A 23,003-nucleotide genomic window follows, 5' to 3' on the forward strand; every position below is an offset into this window, starting at 1 on the left:
GGTGGCCACCGTATCAAAACGCCCCATTCATTCGACTATCCCGATAACAACCCCTGACATGAGCAACACAGATTTTATTTCCCCCATTAAAACCTGTGACTTCATATGGCTAATCCCTCTTAAGTTGTTTGTTCTTCTGGACATTGAGTTTTGATGGAATTGTTCTATAGGCTTTGCTACGCCAGTGATGTAACAGCGTCACATAAAATCTTTTGCGTTTTAAGCCCCATGCCAACAGGTTATAAAATTTGTTGAAAATGGGCTTGTGGATAAAGCAGTACCCCACCAATTCAGCTAGATTGCTGCTCTAAACCCACTCATCTTTGTTTAAAGTTCTAATAAATCTCGTGCAGTCTTATTTTTCACTCTAAAGTGATTATAGTCCACCCTGTTCTGGGTATAATCCACAAGCTTCTAGTGTCACATTTATACAACTATATTGACTTAAACTCAAACAGATCTTGAGTTCTTCCCTATTTACCTTGAGCACTGACAAGTCATCCTCAACCCCGTGAACAGCAGAAGGAACTATCTCATTCAATAGGTCTGCAGCCCAGCAAGACAGGAGAGAGATCAGAAACAGTTGCTGAGTTAGTAAGCTATGGATTTATAGAAGAGGATTAGCTAAATAGTTACCTATGCAACAGCCTGCGTGAGATTCAAAACTCACCTACAGAAGACACTCGATCTTCTGATTTATGAGAATATAACCAAGCAACTTCCAGAAGCTCTGAATCTCATATCTACATTTCTCGAAACAACAGTTTATCGGCAAAGTTAAAGCTTATGTCATAACAAATTCTTTCTGTAAATCAGAATGCCCGTATAGCTACATACACACATTTCAAAGCATTCAAGCAGATTTTTCTCAACACAGATTTCACAGTTAGAACCCACGTACCCTGCTACTTGCATCTATCTCCCTATTACTGTTAATAAAAGTCAGTAGAAACTACACTGGGTCCTGATTTATATGCAGATCTGTGAAAAGAAAATAAACACAGCTATTAAATATTATACTGCTATTTTTTAAATTTTCTTAAAACGACCCAAAGCAAAACAATAAACCCATGGCAGTGAGCTAGAATTTTATGTTAAAAGCAAAAAATCTATCAACCTCACATTCAACTTTGCAGGTTATGAGATCTCTCCAGTTTTTTTACCCTACAACATTAATGGTTTGCTGTGACAGACATTTCCCAGCCACCATCACAGACTAGGAAGGTCACAAACATGGGGAGTGGGGAGAAAAACTGCATTTGAGTTACCTATTACAGATTACCTTCAGTAATCACTTACTCAAGCCACAAGGATCTGGGAATTCTATACCACAAGCAATAGCAGGAACTACAATAGCAGTCATATAGTCTGAAATGACTATATATTTTGGAGTAAAATTCAGAAGGCAGGCAGCGGCTCTGCTAAGAGGAAGAAAATTGCAGCAGCTAAGTAAAGTAGTACTCCTTATATCACCAGTGTGAGAGAGATCCATTTCTAGGACAACACATTAGTGAAGAAACTGAGATGACTTACATAAACACTTGTCACTTTAGTTGATAATTTTAACAGCTAGACCGAGACCTTTATGCTAAATCTCTTCTCTCCACTTCAGATGTCTATCATCTTCTGCATTTCACACACTGACCCTAAACAAACAAACATTTCAGGTTTACACTTGTTTGTAATCCATTTGCAGTAACATCTATTTTTCAGACAAATACAATGCAGCAAAATTTGTTCTTTAAACAGTGCAAAAGAATGCTGCTTCTTTCAGGGCTGCTAATTCTTCTAGAGTATTTAACTGAATTCACTACTTAGTGAGGCTGTGCATCTTCTGCAACCCAACACTCTTGAACTAGGTATATCTATACACAGCATGATTCATCAGCTAGAAATCAAAGGTCTCCCTCAGTAAGTTTAATGAGTTAGCACTGTGGAAGCACAGTGTCTTCATTTTTATATGGGACTGTTACTCAAATCAGAACAGTCCAACCAAACTGCATGGCTTCACAAAGGTCAGCCTATCAAACAAAGATGTATGTCAAATACTTTCAATTAACATCATTTAAAAATCAACAGACAATAACAAGTGTTATCAGACTAATTTGGGGGTAACAGGCTAGGAGGAAAACATTTCACTGCGACTGTTTTCCAAAGTATCTTCACAGGCAAGGTGCCAACATAGTTACACTAAAATAGTTGCAACTATTCCATTACAGGTGTTTTGGAACAAGTATCAAAGCAACCAAGCTGCATTTGAATAAAAGCAGAGATGCCTATCAGTGGAGGGATGTTTCTCAAATGATCTGCTAAATAACAGTGCTTTGGAAATCTGAAAAAAGAAAAAGAGAGAAAAAAAAGGAGCAAGAGGAGAAAAAAAAAGGAGCAAGAGAAAAAAAAAAAGATAAAAAGAGGGGGCTTCTTGCAGTGTCCTCAAAATTAACTTATAAAACATGGGTCCAAAACAGCAATGACAAGAGAAACCTGCTAAGAGTAGATAAAGATAGCTTAAGTCCAGAAACCAACAAACAAATCTGATCAGCTTCCATTATCCTAGTTTGGCATTTTTACAGAAAGCCTTCAAATTTGGTTCTTAAGTTACCATGCAACATATCAGGGCTGGGATGGTGCTGCAGCTGTTTGGGAACCAAAATTCCTGTGGCTTGCCCTAAGTGACAGCCCTTGATCAGTCCTAAACCAAAGAGGACGTACAGCCTGAACCCACAAAAACTTCGGTATATTCTTCCTCGCTCACCTACGTGACACGTGAAATGCAAAACCATGGGGATTCGGGATGGGAGCGAAGGGAAAAGGGAACCAAAAATGTTTGTGGGGTGTTGATTTAGGAGGAACCCTTTCAAAGGTGAGCTCGAGTAACTTCATATTCAGCTATTTAACATGTGTACATCAGCTGAATATGGAAATGCACATTTAAATTATTCAAAGCACCACGAAAATTTTTATAAGTCTTCCACTAATGAAAAACAATTGTATCAATTATTTTTTTCTGCATGTCACCAGAAAAGAAAACGCTTAGAAGTTTTAAACTCTAAACTGAGGAACAGTTTTTCCCCTGCGAGGTTTGAAATTTCACACTAGACTCCACAAGACAAACAAGCTGAACTCTTGCATTAGTTGTGCAATGCTCGACTTGCGACCAGTATTACATTCACAAACCATAGGACAGGATTAATCCCATCGACAATATAAGTATAGTCAGCTCATGCTCCACCTGTCACTAGGGGAAAAACCAAGTGCAATCCCAGCCCGTGCGACCTGCCAGACTGGCACTATGAATCTCTGCGTTACCAGGAGGAATCTCCCTCAATGCTTATGAAGTATATAAAGTGCTGGCTATTATACGCAGAAGAGAAGGGATCCTCAAAAGCCTATAAAAAGCAGCTGACGGTGCATATAAAAAAGCAAGTGTTCACAATACAGTAAATTTCATTTTTTGACTGTCGATGCCTGACCTGCTGTGCACATATAGACGCACTCACTGTGTGCAATTCCAGAATATACAGTTTCCATACACCTGAGATTTGCCTGAATTCATCTCACTGAGGAAGGGAGAGAGGAATCAAGATCTGCATGTCAGTGATTTGCAAAGCACGTTGTCATCCAGTGTCTTTTAGGACATTCAGCATAAAGGAGTTCTGTTCCTGCTTATAGCTTCCAATATCTATGTCAACAAAACCATAGAATCATAGAATCATTTAGGTTGGAAAAGACCTTCAAGATCATTGAGTCCATCAGCCCTGCCCACTAAAACCACATCTGCCACACTTGGTAATTTGGTTTGAGAAACATGTCAGATTCAGCAAGACTCCTCCCTGCCCCTCAGCAATGCTGTGTGAAGTAGTTACTAAATACTGTCCTTTATTTTCAACTATTTGATGCAAGTCTACATTTTCAGAAGTCGTCTCTCTGTGTGACTTTGCATTCAGATCAAAATATATTCCTCAGACCCAAGCACAACAAATGCCAACCCAAACCACCTGTTTTTCTCCCACAGAATTTGCTGAAGTAATAAAACCAGTCTCAAAACATGAAGAATTTTAATTTTTGTAACTGTGTTAAAGCAGAACACATAACATCTTTTCAAGGCAGAATTACCAAAACCAAATTAATCTCACATGGAGAACAGCAGCTGATAAGTAGTGTGAGTTGAACTGAACAAATCAAGAAGCTGTAACTATTTATTAGGGACATACATACAACACAGTCGATTATTTAAATAAAAGGAATCAATCACATACATAAAAATACTAGAAAATTACACTGGCCATGATTTATTACAGAATTCTCATCTTTCTGAGACGTTCATACATGTAACACAAACCTTATAATCTCTTTCGACCGATGTACCTTTTGCTTAATAGAAACCACGTGTTAGTGTGCACAGTTTGCCTGAAGCTCCTTTACACAGGTGAACGTAACTTAGCCCCAGCCACAAGGCATCCCGGTGTTGCACAGAAAATGGCTAACAGAAAAAAAGGAAAAGCAGATGAAATTCACAAGTTAAGGTGTGCCAATGCCCTGTAATATCAAAGTACATCCCAAAGAGATCTGCAAAGTATAATTTTAAGAATGTTACACAAGAGGTAGAAGTAAGATTTTTGCAGCGTTCATTCAAACATCCACAGTTGTTTTACAGAAATATTTAAATAAGCCTAAACTGGTTAATGATTAAAATATTGTATAATCAACAATTGACCTTTTTTTTTATTTTTAAGCTAAATTATACTTTCACATATTTCTGTTGGGCTTACTGAATGGATCAACTCACAAAATCTTCCTTCAGTAATGTTCCACTAGCAGTGTAAAATTTGCTACTTTAAATGAGTTTAACCAACAAACATGTAAAAGATATACTTCAGACACCAGATAGCATATTAAAATATAGACACTATTAATCTTTGTATATCTGTCATAAAAAATAAAAGGAAACTTATTTTTCCCATATATATTGGAAATAGCCTAATTCTGTGAAAAAACTATGCTCATTGAGTTATTACTGTGCATAAACAAGTTTTAAATTGGTTGTATTTTATAGAGTAAAAAAATGTAAAGCAATCTTTGTCTGGCAATGATTTTCAATTGACTCCGATTTACTCTTTCTCTCTAACAAGCTTTTTATACACTATATGTAAATATTTTCCTTTTTAAAGCTCATTTGGCAAACAAGCAAAGAGGTTTTATAGCTCCAGTTCCCCAATATTTTTAAGTTGCTCCTAACCTGATACATTTACAGTCTTTAACAGCACAGTCTACATACACTAAATGCATTTTTTTTGCACCTTTGATTACAGTATTGCTAATGAAAAAAATAAGGAACTTCCATTCTATATAACTGATAAAATTGATAGGCAGAGTTGTTATTTAAAAAAAAAAAATTAGAAAGCAGTATCTACCAAAAAATAAGTGATGCCCGATTTTTATATAATGTTCTACAAAACAAAAGTGCTGGTGACTGACATGGATAAATTGCACAGGAAATAAATCAAAGTCTTAGTATGGTTAAGGCTATATTTCCATTGAAGCGAATCAGGATAAAACAAGGTGCAAAATTCTCAGAAACCCACAAATTCATTTCAGCCACAGTTTCTGCAGTAGGTACATTCCTCAGCTTTAAAAGAAAGCAAAATTATCCTGCTAATTCCAAGTTGTCAGTGTAGTGAGAAACCTTATAAAAAAAGGTTGGGAACATATCCTTCTGGAGTTTCTTGATAACAAATGTTCAAGGTGAACTACTAAGCTTGTACTTACAAAGAGCCTACCTAACTCGAGATATCATGCCAGTAAAGCAACAAAGCCAGAAAAAGACAAAAATCTGTTAAAGCTGCTGGCTTCAATGGAAGCAGGACCACGCCCATCTCTTCATTAGCCTAAATGCAAATGCACCTATTTAAAAATAATAATAAAAATATATATTCCAAAGTCAACTGCTCTCATATTCACTGATGTACACTATTCCCTGTTCTTGTTCAATATAATCTACAACAGCAAAGAGTCAAATAATCAGGAACTCAAGTATTTCCACTTTAATGACTCCATTAGAAGAAAACAAACAAACAAAATCTATAGAAGACTGTGGCCACGAAGCAGAACTTAAAATTTAGTTTTACAACTATGATCATGTACACTGACAAAGTAACAAAGATACAAAGAACAAAATATCCCCAATCCTACTGCTCTGGGTTGCTCCAACATGCAGCATTTTGACATCACAGCTCCCAAACAGAGAATAGGAAAAAAAAAAGAAAAAAAAAAAGAAAAACAAAACACAACAGCTTTCAGAGCAGGTAACACATGTAACTAAAAAAAATACATGTAGGCTTAAGGTCTGTTTGTTGCATAATCTTTACAGCATTTAAACAAAAAAATCCAACTTACAGAATTAGAGCTATGACCTAACAGAAATTGTGTATCTGAGAATATCATACTGAGCAAAGGTGAATGCTGTCACTTGAGGAAGAACAGATTTAAAAACCCCAAACAGTTCAATGAAGGTTTTATGCTAAGTACTCCTTGCCATTTGTCATTTTCTAAGTCTAGAAAAGTGAGCTTAAACCCTACTTCATTCTCTTCCCTTACAGACAGCAGTGGAGAGGTGAGATCCAAGAGGGAGGACCATACCCCATTGGTTTGAACCAGCTGTTCCCAAGCCCTTTTCTAGCCCCTCAAGCTGGTACACAGCTTGATTCCATACGATTAAAACATACAAGGGTGGAAGGATGGCTACCAGAGTGGGCCAAGAACAAGCCAACTGTGCCACAAGTCTCAGCATTGAAAGCTGACAGCGTGTGAGGAGCAGATGGGGAAAAGAGAAACACGCTTTAGGCAAAGACAGAGTCCTGGCCCCTCAGGCTTACACCTTCCGACCGCAGAAGCCACAGAGGAGTGATCCTGTCCACTGGAGGTAGGGTTTCCTGTGGCTCAGTGTTTCCTTCCTTCTCGTAGATCCCCTTTCCTTCTGTATTTCCCCAAACAGAATGGGAGAAGGCCTGGGTAGCAGATCAAATATAATCCCAGGAAGCTGTGCTCACGGTCACTTCTGGAAAAGTGCATAGGCCTAAAGCTAGGAAGCTTTCCACAAAATTTTGGAGTATCTCCCCACTTCTCCGAAAAAGCAGTAAAGGCTAAATGGCCAGCAAGTACCACAACAAAGTCTCCCACTCACATAATCTCCATCTTCTACTATTCGTTTACTTCAAAGAGAAAAGGTACCAGGAATAGTGAGAAGATACTTATTATGAAGACTAGAGCGTCAGTTTCCAAGCTGTAAGGCAAATCATTTCCAAATTATACATATCCAGGTACAGACAAAAAGATTAGTAGTGGTGGTAAATACCAAGAGCAAAAGAAGAATATTCAGTCTGGAAGTAAGAAACAACCAATAGCAGCAGTAGTTTGGGAACTAGTAGTTTGTCTTACAGTCCTGAAAAGGGCACAGCAAGACAAGCAACACAAACCCAAACAACCTCCCTGTATGCCCTTCTAATAAAAATAGTGACAAACTAATACCCATTTCTTAGTTTTAGTTTATATAGATACCATCAGACTAACTTAATTGCCAGAGGGACCCTGCGGAGGCAGAAGAAAAGCAGAGATAGCAAACCTACAGCCAGAAAAAAAAAAGTTTACTCTGATGCTGGCCTCTCTTCTGGGAATCAAGAAGGTGGACTCACCAGAAGCCTCCAGTTATTTATACAGAAGTAATTGCAATTCCTAAATCTGTGTTGTACTAGACTATCAATTTGGGATTTTAAAGCATTAAAGACTCATTACCAACTATCAAAACATACACCCTAATAATAATCTTGACTTGAGAAAGGACTCTTAGCTATCCTGTTTTCTTAAACTGGAGCAATCTAGTATCACTGCTACCATGACTAGCTACAACTCTGCTATCTTCTTCACCTCATTCAAAAATGTAAACTGCATAAATCAAAACAGAAAAAAGAGAACAAGTAAATCTCAACAAAGCTGGGGGACGGGGGGAGAAGGAGGGAATAAACTAAATTTTACCTGCTTGCTCCACAAATCGGGGTGGGGAATTTTCAAAAATCAAACCCAACTCCAATACAAAAACATCCCTCTGGCTGAAGTGTGACCTAATACCTTAACTCTGCTTCCACTGAAGTCAGTAAAATGCAAATACAATTAGTCCCTAAAACCAGAAGCATCATACTTATACTTAACTCATACCAAAAATTCAGTGCAATACTTGGAGAATTTGTACATTGTTGCCAAATTAAACACTAGGCAGCTAAAAAAATTTTATGACTTTAACAGAGCTGCTGCAACTCCAGGTGGTTATTTTACAAAATACAGTGTTTTTTCCCCTGAAATAGAAAAGGCCGTGTAACAAAGCAACAGAACTGAAGCATTCTAAAAGGACTTTTGTCTTTAGAGGTCTAATGCTGTCCATAATCCAATCATTTAAAGAAATGGGCACAAAATCATTTTGGTATGAAGACCCCGAGTTTTTATGAAGAAAACAGAGCAAGGAAAAATGAAATATGAGTGCGTGCTGGTTGCATTTGTAGGGCATGACAAGGAAAATCTGATACTAACACATCTGACCTATGGCGACTCTCCACAGCTACGGTGCTTTACGCTTGTTAAAGAGCCCATAACTGGACAGTCAAACAGTATGCAAGAACGATATTAACAGCGTATGCTAATTGTTAGCTATAGTCAAGTGCAGCCACACTGTAACCCTTTTTAAATGCATTTTTAAACTGCCAATGAAAACAGAAGTGAGCATACAGCTATTTACCATTTTTGAAAAATGAGACTGTTAAAGGCACATTAACTATATTATGAACCAATTAAGACCACATTCCTTCACAATAATAATTAACACACGAGCAATACAATAAGGACCTACTACGCCCTATACATTCACCACTACAAAACAACCCTGCAGGACTACAATTGTTCTGTAAACAGAAAAGCTGATCAAGACTTTCAAATTCTGATTTCTTGTCAACACAGTAATCATAACTAAAACCCCAAACTATTCATTAACTGAAATACTGTAGACTCCACTTTTAAAACCATGGAGTATAGTTAGTTTCACAAACACAAATTTAACCTTCTTAAATTAGTTTGTGCAAATAAATTGCACATGCACACAGAGAAAACACTCACACTATAGTAACTCTCTCCACTACCTGTTTCTTAGGCTAAGGCTGAAAATATTCTTTTAAGTTGAATTCACTTTCTTTAGGGGAAAAAACCCATAATCTTGCTATACTAAGATTCCGATTTCTATCAACTCTTGTTTTTAAACTTTATTCAGTGGATTACAATGAGGCTTGTGCAACTTTTTTAGACGAAGTTATGTAGCTACTGCCTCATTACAATTAACAATGGTACTATTGAGACTACATCTGCTCTAGAAACATCCACAGATCCAAAACTACAGAACTGCATTTGGAACATTTTGCAAGTACATATATATATGGAAACAATTATATATTTATCCACAAAATGTCAAATTCAACATCGAACACCATGGAACATAAAAATCTTCATTTTTGTCTTTCAAACTTTGCTTATATCCCCAACTTAATTCACTTTTAAAATAAGAACTGCTCGCCAAAGCCATTCATTATATACTGATACCTAAGAATCTTAGTTTGTTATTAGTACATGTTAAGAGATTGTGTAACAGTAAGACAGCTGTTAAAGCATTAAAATATTTATAAGTGCCCTAAGAACAAAACTTGAATTACTCATTCTTTTCTAATTCTCATCCTGAACATTCACACTGATACATAACACTTCTGATTGTCTAGGCCACAGAATGGAGACTAGTTAACAGCAATTAAATATATTAAATCTTCCATGCAAAAAATTAATCAGTTAAACAGCTTTGGTAACCTAGTATATAGTTAGTTTTGTGTAAATATTTTGCAAACATCCCTTCCCCCAAAAAAATCCCTATATACCATGTGTATATTCATATAATAATATACATATTTCCTGAGTAAATCGTTAAATCTGCTTATTCGGAAGATTTGGCAAAATATCCAACTTTGCATTACTAAAATAGAATTTTAAATAAACATTCAATAAACACATTAAAATAAATATGGAATGTTTCTGAAAATTATAGTACCATGAACTTACATTAATATCAAACAATAATTTTTTAATTAAGTGCATACTATGTTATATAGTTACTGTTTTTTAACCCACTGAGGAATCAATAAATCTAATTTCTAATCCTGAGTGACAACTTTATATCACCTGCTAATGTGTACTTCAATGCAGTACTTACTGCAAATCTACAAAATATTTTTTTTTTTTTAATGGAAAATTTTAAATGGACTATGCTATAGAAAAGCTTGGTTTACCTTGGTTTAGCTAGAAACTGAATTGGCAGCACAACTGCTGAAGCATCTCACACAACCAACATTAACCAATTATTATTCTTGTCAAACTGTTAGCAATAACCTGGACAGCCTGACTCCTTGTCACAAAAACAAAACAGGAGTGTGGATTGCTCTGTGCAAACTGATGGGATGCAAACTACTTAGTGAACACTTTGGCACTTAAAAGAACTATATAAAGGTGCAAAAAAACCCTTAACAATTTATGAAATACCTTTCAAATGGATTTTTTTTTTTTTTTTTAAGTATGCTAAATTGTATCATTAACAAAGAAAGGAGAATTAAGTTCTACCACACTCTGGTTTCTCAGGTCATGGCTTGACTCACAGCTGATACATAGCTTTGCATAAGCACACAAGGAAATGCTCAGCTATTGTTTAGTTCCTCTTAATAATAAAATTCTTATGTAGCAGACATTGCAATACCAGCAATATTAAAATTGCATTAACACTATTACAAGATGTGTCTCTCAACACCAGAATCACAGTACTAGAATTGCAGCGCTGATCAGTTATGTTAACCCTTTTGCTTTTTTATAACCTATCAAAAAATACCTTCCATGGTACTATCCAGGACACTTTGCCCTTCCCTCCCCATCACTCAGCCTTCTGCCTCCCTTTTGTTGTTTTTGTTATTATTATTATTATTATTATTTGCTATTATTCCAGAATCCTCATGGGTTCCTCAGGTTTTTCTTTTTTGCTTCCTTTGTTTTCATGCTCCATGCTGCTTTTTTCTTGTGTGCTTCTGTTTGGAGGACAAAGCTCTTGCAATGCCCTTTCAACAACTTCTTGTTTTACTGGACCGCTTGAAGAGTTTTTTGGCAAAGTCATCTGTAACGCACACCATAAAGCGGTACGAGCCTTGCGTGTGGAAGCAGCTAATTCTCTAATGGCAGCTGCCAGAGCCAGAACATCTACAACAGAAGAACACGTTACAGGTTAAACCAGTACACAAGCCTGGCAATACTAATATATTAAAACATTCCATAAATTTGTTCAACCCATCACTGGTATGCAAAGTGTGCTCAAGAAACAGCTAACATTGTACCCTGGTACTGCACTGGTTGAATTCCATCAGTTAGCATTCTTCTCTTGCAAATGATAGCTATAACATCTCACACTAATAGCAACCATAACTGTGTCAAAAATTCAGTGGCATAACCATCAGGCCTGTGATACAACCATTAAGCCCACTTAATTAACGTTATCAGAGGGGACTATCTACAATGATACTCAACAAGTATGATTAGTAAAACTACCTACTCAATTCCAGCCAGATGAGTTTGGTGCAATCCTTTTTTCCTCCTTTGCCTTCCTTTCAGTGGCACCGATACCCACCCAGCCTCACAGTGAGAAAAGGCTCACTGCCGATCCTTGGATATATGATCACCAACAGCAGAACTCAAAGAAACACACATTTCACAGCAAAAAACGGACTAAAGGCTTTTCTACATGTGGTTTAGGATGTGCTTAGAACCTAACAGCAGCACAGCTCCTCTTCAGAAACATTAACACTGCAGATGTTACCATTAACCATAGAAGACTAATTACAATTTTTCTAACTATAAGTATGGTACAGGATGGTTCGAATATTGCTTCTATATACCTTTACGATAAAGCATTATCAAAAACATGTTTTGTAGTTTGTTTGTTTTTTTTCTTGTAAGATGATGACTGCCTGCTTCCTGGCTTATGCCTGGGGCTAATGTCACATTACACAATTTTAGGAGTAATTTTAGAAGTTGGTTTGCATATAGGACTATTACTTTTAAGGATGTGACATCATGCTTGACACCTAACTTGTGAAACCAAAACATTTCGACTCTCTTTACAAATTATCTTTCCCTTCTTACAAGGAAGAACTATCCCACACACACTGCTGGAAGGCAAAGGTACCACACTGTCAGCTTCACTGCAGCAACAGGAAATAATACAATATATGACAGTGCTGAGTAAGGATCCAAAGGAGGATGGGGGTGAGGGGCAGGGGAAATGCATTCTGCTTTGGAAATCATTTTCCAAGACACAGATATTTTCTGAAGAAAAATAATATGATCTTTACCGCCAAACCCCAAACTCCTGTATCTATCAGCTGTACGATCATTATACTGAACAGCAAGTTATCACTTACACTATGCTGTTAGAAGGGAATCAATTTGCCCTTGTTTTGCATTACTTCTACAGAAGTACATACCGCTGCTACAAATTATTTTGACTTTACTTCAACAGAAGTGGGAATTGTGAAATGTAATTTCTGGCGTTTTTGTGATTTAGATAAGGTAGACAGACACAATTGATTAGCACAGCACCAACACTTTTTTTTTACTTTATAAGCTGAAGAGAAAAAGAAAGACTAGCAATACCACTAAAAAAAGAAACTGAACTTGTTTAAAAACAAGTATGTTTTTACTTTTAGGACAACTACTTAAGGTTATTTTAATATCACTGAACAGTTTTTACAGTTCTCTTTTAGTCCGTAGGAAAATGTTTCAAAGTGTTTAAACTAGTAACAAAAACAGAAAAGAAAAAAGATCTCTTAAAGCAATTTAAAGTCTTTTTAAAAGTGACAGGTTTACAAACTTTTTTTGCTGAAGTTACAATAATTGCTGCATATTTCAAATTTGCATATTTCAAATGGCCTATTTTCATGATTAAATCTTTGCAAAAGCTTTTAAAACTACAGAAATGGAAAACAGTTACCTTTCTCATTATTATAACGTGGTGCTCCTTGTCTCTGTGGATTAGCAGCATTAATAATCTCATCCTTACGCCTTGCCTGTGTTACATGAATAGCTTCCATATGGCGTTCCAATGTAGTGGATATGTTACCGTGTACAGGGGTACCACGAAGCCTTTCCATTTTTCCTATTAATGTGAGCACCTGCCAGATACATTGAAAACACCAAAATCAGTAAGTATTTATAAGTCTCCATTAAACAAACATAAAACCAAAAAGAAATGCAGGAATTATAACTGAAGAAGGCTTACCCTGGCTTGTTCTCGTAACTGGTCGACAATCAAACGATCAACTCGTGATGGGTTAGCAGGAAGTCGGGACACAGGAGTGTTATTTGAGCTAGATATGCGCTTTCCTGGAAAGTTTCTTGCAAGGTCAGCCTCAGTCTGGAGGGGAAATAAATAGCCATTGTAAATGTTTGAAACTAGTACAATATTACAATCCATATTTTCAGAGTCATTTAGAATTTTCAAATACATTAGAAGTGCGCCTCCTATCTTTCCTTCTGACTGCATTTGCAGAAAAACATTCCCAAATATCCATCTGGATGTACAACCAGCTGCTGTAAGAACAAAAATACTTCTCTAATTCAGCTCAGAGTACAATGCTTAGTGCCAGCTTTTAGAACCAAATCTGTACAACTTTATTTTAACCAATCTTGGACACAGACCTACACAAAGAAATTCTTGTACAGTACCCCAGGAATTTAAACTGTATGCCTCTCACTGCATCTCTCAAATGTCACATATTATGATTACTAACAAAAGAAACAGGTGATCACACCAGCATAAGTTCTATCTGAAGTGCACCACAATTAAGCCAGATTTAACATAAACTGGTATCAGCTCCGAAAAAGTCATCAACATAACTGCCAAACTGCCCATTGAGAAGGGAACTGGCCAAACCACTATACAACTCAGGCAGTGACTAAACATCACCAAATCTATTTTTGGATAAGAACTTCTCACACTTGGAGTAAAAAAAGACAAAACTAGCAGCTGATTCTCTATCTCATTCCTTCTGCAGCATACAATGGACTTGGGAGAAAAAGATTAGGTACCACATTGCAGTTCAAGGCAAGGTTAAGTCCCCATTCATGCTATACACATTCATACTGAAAAGATCTGCTGAAGTCCTTTTCTTTTTGTTTTACTGACATATCCATACTACTTAGTCTCTGCCCTCATCTAACATGAATTACAAGAACTGACTGACTCTACTTGCATTCATCTCAGAAGCCTGAAAGACATTCAGAAAAAAATGGATGGAGAAAGGATCATGAATTCATATACCACCACCAGGTATGTAAGAATTACAGCTAATAAGCAATTCACAATACTAACCTATATGCACACTTAATATTGCAGGCAATTCCTAACAGACAATTTGTAGAAATTCTTTAAGTTCAAGATCCCTGGAAAAGTGAGATTTATAAAAGGAAACAGGTAAGCTCGCCGTCACCGTGAACTCCAAAGCAGCTGCTATGAACAGGCTTCTGAGAGCTGAAAGGGCTGACTGATTAGACAAGCTAGATAGAATTAAATGCAAGTCCCGCTGGGGTGAGGGGCTCTGTCTACACTCCTGAGAAATTAATGTAGGGCGAGAATATCAAAACGGTGAGAATGTCAAAAGAAAGTCCCTCCCTACATACTTAAGTACAGGTGAGCTATAGCATTCTCCCAAACTGTACCTACAAACAGGGATTAACGCAGTCCAGGCACATTCCTGTCAGTCAGGTGCAGTCATCCCCTTTTGAGGAATAATTATTTTGGTTGTAGGAATGTGAGCCATGCTATGGCAGCTGGCTTGTGGGATCGAGAACAGTTTATACTCATAAATAAAGCTATCTGCAGGTGTAGTCTGTAACTACAAAAATCAATGACTGAGAAAGCCTGAGTAGATCACTAGGATAAAATTGGATCACTTAGAATGGACCAGATCAAGTTAGTCAATGAAATCCCTTTGACTATTAAAGAACACAAAATGAAGATAAACAATCCTCCTTTAACGATGAAAACACAAACCCCCATATATTATGAGATTAAAACTATGGTTCAGTCTTCCCAAATGACTTAACTGACCCAAATCTTGCATGAGCAAGTTTGGAACAGCCTTTTTTGCCACAACAGAAAGCAGAAGAGTTTCTGAAAACACAGTTGTCTCAGACACACTGAAACAAGAATCATTATCACCCTCTCACTTGTGGAGAATTCCTGGTAGGAGACTGGAGGGGCAGAACAGAGTCTTGTTTAAAGGCATCAGTGAGCAAACAAGACAGGCAGTTCTATTTACACCCCTAGAAGGTTGTTAGCAAGGTCTCAACAGTTGATGCTGGAAAGAAAAAGGTGCTCTCCAGATATCCAGTTTGGTCAGGTATCAGCCTCTTTATCCAAGGACCAGGAAGCTTCTCCAACATGGAAGAAGTAGACAGGCACTCAGAGTATAATTAGGACTATGGATTATTGACAATCTAGTTTCCAAGACCTGGCATGGAGTTCAGAGATTTGACTCCTCTTGGGAAAGCATTTCCTGCTCCTTTTAAGTGCAGAGCTTTCATTCCCAAATGTAACACATTTCTCAGTAGTGTGATCCCTCCCTGACAACAGTTCTTAGCAAGAGACTCTGAGGCAGGAAAGTGACTGTAACAAGAAGAGTATAAATTCAAACTTCCTTTGGGAGAAGTCACATCCATTTAAAACACTGTAGGTTTTCTCTACAGCTGTGTACAGAGCGATCAGCATGATTTTCTTTCTTTTCACTAAACCAAGATTTAGTAAAACAAGAAACAAAAAGAGAAAGACACCTCTATATCACAAAAACCAAAAAACACAACAGAAGTTCTCTCCTTAAATGACTGTGCAGGGAAAAGGAGAGCCTAGGTTTATAATACTTTAGTTAAAGATTTAGCTGGAGTGAAAAAGTACGGGGTAAGAAAAGAGATCCATCTAACCAAACTGTGCAATAAGAGCATTTAGAGCATTAAGGTGCATAAAACACCAGTACTTTAAGAACAACCTGTGGTTCTTAAACCTGCTCTATCATCATTTATGGCTCGCGGCTCTAGAGTCATAACAAAGGCCTACTGATCTTTTATTGACCATATAAATGAAAAACATCCAAGCAAACAATAATTCGGTGCTTTGGCCAGTGACACTTATCACATTTGTTGTAGCAAATATTGTAGGTTAATAGAGAGAAATGTTGCGTTAGCAGCCCTGTGTAAGGGGAAGGAGCCTTAGAAACTGAAGCTCAAAGCCACACAATTTTAAACCAGTCATGCCAAACAATGCAAGCATTATATTCAAAGCAGATGTTGTAGATGGTGTTCTAGGTATTTAAAACAAACAACATGACAACAGAATTCTCATGTCCTCAAAAGTAGTGACAGCCCAGAGTATCTACTCTCTATAAATTGTTTCATGTGATAACCAGCTTTGATAGGAAGTTATTGTCAGTTGTGTTACCTTCTTTCTCTCTTTCTCCAAAGCTCTCCACTGCTCATAACACTCCTCCAGTTGGAGATGAAGCTCATTAGCAGGTCCACTGCGATTTCTTGGAGGTCTGTATTTGTTAAATGGTGTTGGAAAGGCAAAGTATGGTGCAGCTATTTCCCCACAAAACAGGTCATTGATGAAGGGATTCAAGTGGTTAAAGTCATCATAATGAAAAAGATCAGCAAGTTCCGAGAATGGAAATGTTGACGGAGGAAAACTGAAATTATTTGCTGATGAAAAGAGATGGTGGTTAAATGGAGGAAAGCTGGGATTTTGCTTAAAATCAGACATTAATGGGAAAGAAGGAAGAAAAGAAGGATTGATGAAATCTGATACACTACCACCATTTTGTTCGTGCTTTTTTCGGAACATATTGAACTGTTGACGGTTTGAGGATGTATACCCAAAATGAGGAATCCAATTCCTTCTGCCTCTCCTATCATCTTTATTACTACTTTCTTGGGTCTGCTTTTTCGGAAATCTGTGGTATTTTTCAGGGTCTTCACTTACAGCATTCTGTTGCTTTAACCAGTCAGACGAAAAATTAATGGGGAATTTACGGTATTGCCCCTCCTTATTAGTCAATGAATCATGCTGTGATCGTCCAATGGGTTTCATTTGCTTCTGATTTTCTGAGATAAAATTAGAAACTCCCAAATTATTAGAAACACCATTTGATATTTGTAACCGTCCACCTTTCCTTGAAGGGAGGACAGGTAAAATCGGTGAGTAGTAAGAGGACTGTGTTATGGACTGATGGGTGGGAGAGCCAGCGGACATGGTTGAAACCCCTGAAGATGACTGTGGACTTGTTACCACTTGCTTTCCATACGTGATATCCGATGCAGCTGTTGGACTTGCCATTTTCCCATCCAGCCACGTACATCCATGGTACGACGAGTAACTCCCATTTTGCGTAACATTTTTTGCAGATAAATCATATTCAGCTACTTTATGAGAGCATTCTTTAGGACTAATATGGATCTTACATTCATTATTATTAAAAGCATCCCCCAAAGTAAAGCTATGATGACCATTTTGCACATGGGTTTCCTGTGGTTTTCTATTTGCCCCTCCAGAAAAATTATTTTCTTTAGGGGGTTGATTAAAAAAATATAGTGCTGGATGAACAGATGACTGCAATTTATGAGCAGCTGTAAAGCTTTCATATCTTTTAGAAAACAAGTGGTTGTCCTGGGATACTTTATCCCAAGAGTCATCAACAGGCTGATTGGAAAGATCAGGGGAATACTTAGTTTGTTCTTGAGCATCATTTTTCAGAGCTTTGCCTCTTGTTCGTTCAGTTTTCCAATACTCTTTCTGAATGCTAGTGCCTTCTTTCATTCTGTTCTGAGAAGAAAAAGTGCTAAAATTGGAACCAATTTTTTCGTAGTCTCCATTTAACCTCATGTGGTCATAACTGCACAAATGCTGATTATAGTTTACATTTTGAAATGAAAACCCTTCTTGGTGAATTGTATTATTATTTTGCAAAGAGGAATTTTCAGGATAACTGGTCTTCAGAATATTATCAGGCTGAGTGCAAGGGCTGGATGGAGAAAGCCAAGACTCTATGAGATGAAGATCTTCCAAATCTCTGTGTAACATCTCCACATCATGAGACTTTTGCAAGTGTTCCTGATAGTAGTTCTGTGTGCCTGTCAGGTTTGAAAAATCCTTACTTTCAACAGAGTGCTTAGATGAGAGCCCTGAGAATTCACCATTGCTTCCAAGATCAGGTGCCCACATCGGTGGAAACAATCTTGAAAGAGAATTCCTGTAACAAAGTTAAACAAACCTCCTGCAATGATTTAAAACATTTCTTACATTAAAACAGTTCATGTAACATGGTTATTTCCCCATTACATTCTTGGCTAACCATACACAGCCCCCCTCCAAAATATAGGAGTGGGGGAAATATTCCTGCTGTAGTTAAGTAAATGCTATGTGAAATCTGACTACCAATGCTGTTCTCTAATGTTTACAATATGTATATTCAGAACTACAGTTTATTTGGATTTATTAAATATTTTAGATTTGACTGTATTCAACCAACTCCCTAATGGTTAAAATGAGATATTTGCCCCCCCACCCTGAAATGCTGTAGGAAGACTTTTGAAAATTCCCATTTCTAACAGTTTGTTGCCCTTTTTTTTTTTTTTTTACTGTCAATTGAAGTAAAGAAAAAACACTTCTACATTTTAAGGGGATTCAAGGGACCTTTGTTACTCAACTCCATGAAATAATTCAAAATGTATATCCTGTCTGTGTGACAAAGGATGTAAAAAACAATACACAACATACAAGAACTTTCAGAACAAACTTACCAATCTGTAACTGGTTCTGGCTTGCTTGGCTCCTCTAAAATGCTTGACACTAGCCCAAACATATCAGGGCCATTGCCAGAATAAGAAAGATTTATTGGTGCCCTGAGAAAACAAAAAAGCCTAGATAAATAAAAGTCTTTTTTCTCCTAAACAGAACAGGCAAAAGTAAAAGTAAAGCATTAAACCTTTAATTTATTTTAGCAGGTTCTGCTAAGTGTTCTGAATTTAATATATTCTCAGCACCCATATATAGAAATCTCTTCCTGCATCCATTAATTCTGTGGCCTAAATGAAGTAGAATAATTTTCCAACTTCTTCCTTCACCAGAGACTTCTCAAGCTGTTATGTGAAGAGACAGGAGCAGCAAAAGATTTTCCTCTCTTTTCAATAAACATAACTATTTTATAGACATTTCTTCAAATTCCTTTAGAAGATAAGTATGATCCATCTTCTCAAAATCTAGAGGATTCTAATTTATCTACTTCTATTATTCAAGAACTATTATTTTCATCTCAAAAAAATTAAGTTATACTTAAGTTGAACCACTTTTTAATCCCCTTTTAGAAAGAAGTTGGTCAAAACCTTATTAAATATTACTGATAAATACCAAAGGTGTTCAACCATCACTACTCTTACGCAAGCCCGTCTTTCATCTTTTACTTCAGGTGCAAAATGAGATTTTTACAGAGCTGTCTGTAATGACACCTAACTCTTACTCAGAAGCTAATTAAAGCATAACACTGTTAAGATCTCCTTCCTTCTAACATGCATCATTTGCTTCAATAAATTTCACTCATCATCCTATTCCCATTCAGCTGATTCGTTTCAGGGTCCCTGAAGATCTCTCAGTCTTCCCTGGTGTCAGCTTATCCAAACAGCTACATCATCTGCTAATGCTGCCACATAATTACACTAATTTTGCCAATTAACAAGAACTACAAAACGTGGGATAAATTATTAAGACTATCACCTTGTTAATCTCTTGCTACAGTGAAAATTAGCCACTTATGCCTTACTAGCTTTTAAGACCACACCACATTTTGACTTCTAACTACCTCCGTTACTTATTTCATGACCATTCGGTTACCTCCGTAAGGAATCTGGTCTATGTGCTTTTGTTTAGGATATACGCAAGTGCTAAGATTCTTGAAAATGTTTTATGAATGTAGAACTGTAACTGATATTTGATAACCAAATCTATTCTGTGTCTTTGTCAGATGGCAAACTTTTTTCTTTTTTTTTTTTTTTTTTTTTTTTTTTTTTTTTTTTTTTTTTTTTAAAGGAGGCCTATTTACTTCCAGTTTCTGCAATGAACTGGAGATCATAGATGAAAGCTTGCATCTAGATGATGATTTTCAGCACGGGAGAGATCAATTTGCAATGTGGCATGGAAGTTAAAAATAAAATTACTGGCCATTTTAGAACTGCAGACAGGGCAGCAGGAAGCTGGGTGGACTACAAAAGGAAAAAAAAAATTCTTGGAAAGAAAAAGCGCAGACCAGCAGTGAGTCTAAAATCACTTAAACAAATTTTAGAGACTAGATGGAAGTGTGATGAAGTATTCAGCTGTTCCTTCTGGTACATACACTGGAAATACTACAACGCAACTCAAGGCAGGAGAAGCTGAATCCTTAACAAATTCTGTTTCTTAATGCAGTCTCAAGCCAGTACTGTTCACTACCAGCGATCTGAAAATTCTTGGTAATGTAACGTGGCAGGAAGCATCTTGTATCATAAAATCCTGATCCACCCTGAAAGGAAGATACTTCCCATGAAAAACACTGACACACGTAGAAAAGAAGTCAACTATATTCTTGTCTTCTGGTCTCCCAATAAAGTATCCTTCATGAACAACAGGACAACAAAAGTTAAAAACAACAATCCGAGTGTAACAGGCATTCAGTTTTCTCAAGTCCAAGGCAGGCAGCTATTATCCTTTCTGGTTTGGTACCAGAAAACACTTGCTGTAAAATCACTTGATTCTATAGCATCAAGGAATCAAATCTTTCTCCTAGTGCCATAAGACAACCTACTGCTTATGAGGGCAGAGCAACATAAAAAGAATCCATGAAAATAACCAGCACACGGGAAAGGCAAAACCATACCAAATTGCTTGCAATTCTACAAAATAAAATACGAATGTTCAGCCTGACACTAAGTTTGTGGCAGTGAGCAAGCTTGCCCCTGCATAAAGAGAAAGAACAAAAAGTAGAACAGAAGAACCAAGACCTACAGCTCCTTGGCAAAACTTCCAAGGTACTGGTGAGAGGAAGAGGGTTGCAGATGAAAGAGCAACAGGTAAATAGAAATGGTACCTTTGCCACATCTGTGTGCTGTTCCGACTGTTGTGATTAACTCTAGAACTGAAGCTGGGGACATGTCCATAGCCTTTAAGGACAGAAATTAGACGGAACTATTGCCTTCCTTTGGGGAGATACTGCATTTGAGAATATGCTTGAATTCTTTAAAGGTGCCAATAATTTCATCCAATCTAGCACTGAACAAGGAGGGATTTTCAAATGGACATTTCTCAGGAGAAGTCCATGGCACCAGAATATTGGTCTATCGAAAGGCCTATACATAGGTTTGAGGTACTAGGGCTCCTAGAATTTATTGTGGAATAATTTCAACGGTCAAAAATTTGAGAATTAAATGGACAAAAGTGTGAGCAAAGTTATACTGCAAAGAAATCTCCAGTGATGGATCAGTTGCTCTCATGGAGCAGCTTAGAGGAACTAAAATGATACAGACGTACTGTACTTAATACAGTTAGGCACCAAGTACACTAACATATTAAAAGAAAAAAAAATAAAACACTGAAGTTTTTTTAACCTCAAGGAATACTGCATATCTGCCACCTCAGAATGGGTGTAGACATGGATTATCATTAATCAGCAAGCACCATTTAGTTGTTTAACTCCTTGAATAATTTTTTTTTAAAAAAGCTACCTTGCATTTGCTACCTTGCAATAATCTAAAGGCTGTTTTAAGAAGAGATTGTATATTTTAATTAGTGGATTGCCACTCAGACCTTAAACTTGGCACTACAGCTAATACTAAAGCTATATGATCTTTTATTTAAAAAAAAAAACAACCAAAACCAAAAAAACCCACCAAACATCTTTGTGACACTACCAAATGGTATTTATCTTCTTTGCAATGCATGTATCTTCCTTAACCGTTACCTTTCAACTTCTTTTGAACCAGTGGACTCCCCTTTCTCCCCACCTCAAACTTTCTCTTTCTTATTAGGCAAGTGATAAAAAAAATGCAGTGAGATTAGTATTAGAAATGCTAACAGTGTCATCAATAGCACCAAAAGCTGCTGTGCCAGTCTGTACCAACCAACCACCCCCAAAAGGCAATATTATGTTGCCAGCACTTGGTGTTAAGATGGAAAGAAGAGAGTGGTAAGCCCAATATGAAATCATTGTTTACGCATTTCTAAGGCTGGAATAGTTTTAACATTAAAATTTCAATTGCTATACACAAGCCATAAAATGACCAATGTGAAGGAGAGAACCAATTATTTCAGCAGGTACCCCCCCCCCCCCAGCTTCTTTAATCATTCCCTGTTTCTTGCAATCCTCATATCATTCACAATTTTATAGAAATCATTTCTCTGCAGAGCTTTCTCTTATCAAAAAATGAAGAGGAGTTTTATTTACTCTCCACTGACAGGGAAGCTTTCAAACCCCCATCCAGCCTTGCTGCCCTTCTCTGTACCTTTAATAATTTTACTGCATTATTAGGACTGGATGATCAGAAGTGCCCGCAAATAGTCAAGACTTGGGCAGAGTGGATTTCTCCAGGGGAGAAAAAAAAATATGTTTTGTGATTCAAGTAACAAAGACCCTTTTGCATTCATCCAGCATCCAAAACTACAAAAATATTTTTAACATAAAATCGAACTTGAGTGCCTTATACTAAGGGCACAATAAGACAATAGGCTGGTGTATTTTCAAGAGTAGCTGTATGAGTATTTATGCTTTCAGTGAAGAGGTACCTGTCTGCAACACTCGGCATTGTTCATGTTC

The 23,003-nt window shown here is 37.0% G+C and overlaps 1 protein-coding gene across 2 annotated transcripts in view; it reads right to left on the reverse strand.

Moving 5' to 3' along the window:
* Positions 1 to 4,093: 4,093 nt before the first annotated feature.
* LOC126037985 (meiosis-specific coiled-coil domain-containing protein MEIOC-like) overlaps positions 4,094 to 23,003 on the reverse strand; it is a 36,288-nt gene continuing 17,378 nt past the window's right edge. For both annotated transcript variants that reach the window (XM_049798971.1, XM_049798972.1), the window contains exons 5-9: positions 18,967 to 19,068; positions 16,610 to 18,416; positions 13,397 to 13,531; positions 13,109 to 13,289; positions 4,094 to 11,322 (exon numbers count right to left, since the gene is read on the reverse strand). In XM_049798971.1, the coding sequence (XP_049654928.1) occupies positions 11,066 to 11,322; positions 13,109 to 13,289; positions 13,397 to 13,531; positions 16,610 to 18,416; positions 18,967 to 19,068 (2,482 nt within the window). In that variant the 3' untranslated portion in view covers positions 4,094 to 11,065. The remainder of the gene's footprint in view (positions 11,323 to 13,108; positions 13,290 to 13,396; positions 13,532 to 16,609; positions 18,417 to 18,966; positions 19,069 to 23,003) is intronic.

This window comes from Accipiter gentilis, chromosome 4 (genome assembly GCF_929443795.1).
Source record: "Accipiter gentilis chromosome 4, bAccGen1.1, whole genome shotgun sequence".
Lineage (NCBI taxonomy): Eukaryota > Metazoa > Chordata > Aves > Accipitriformes > Accipitridae > Astur > Astur gentilis.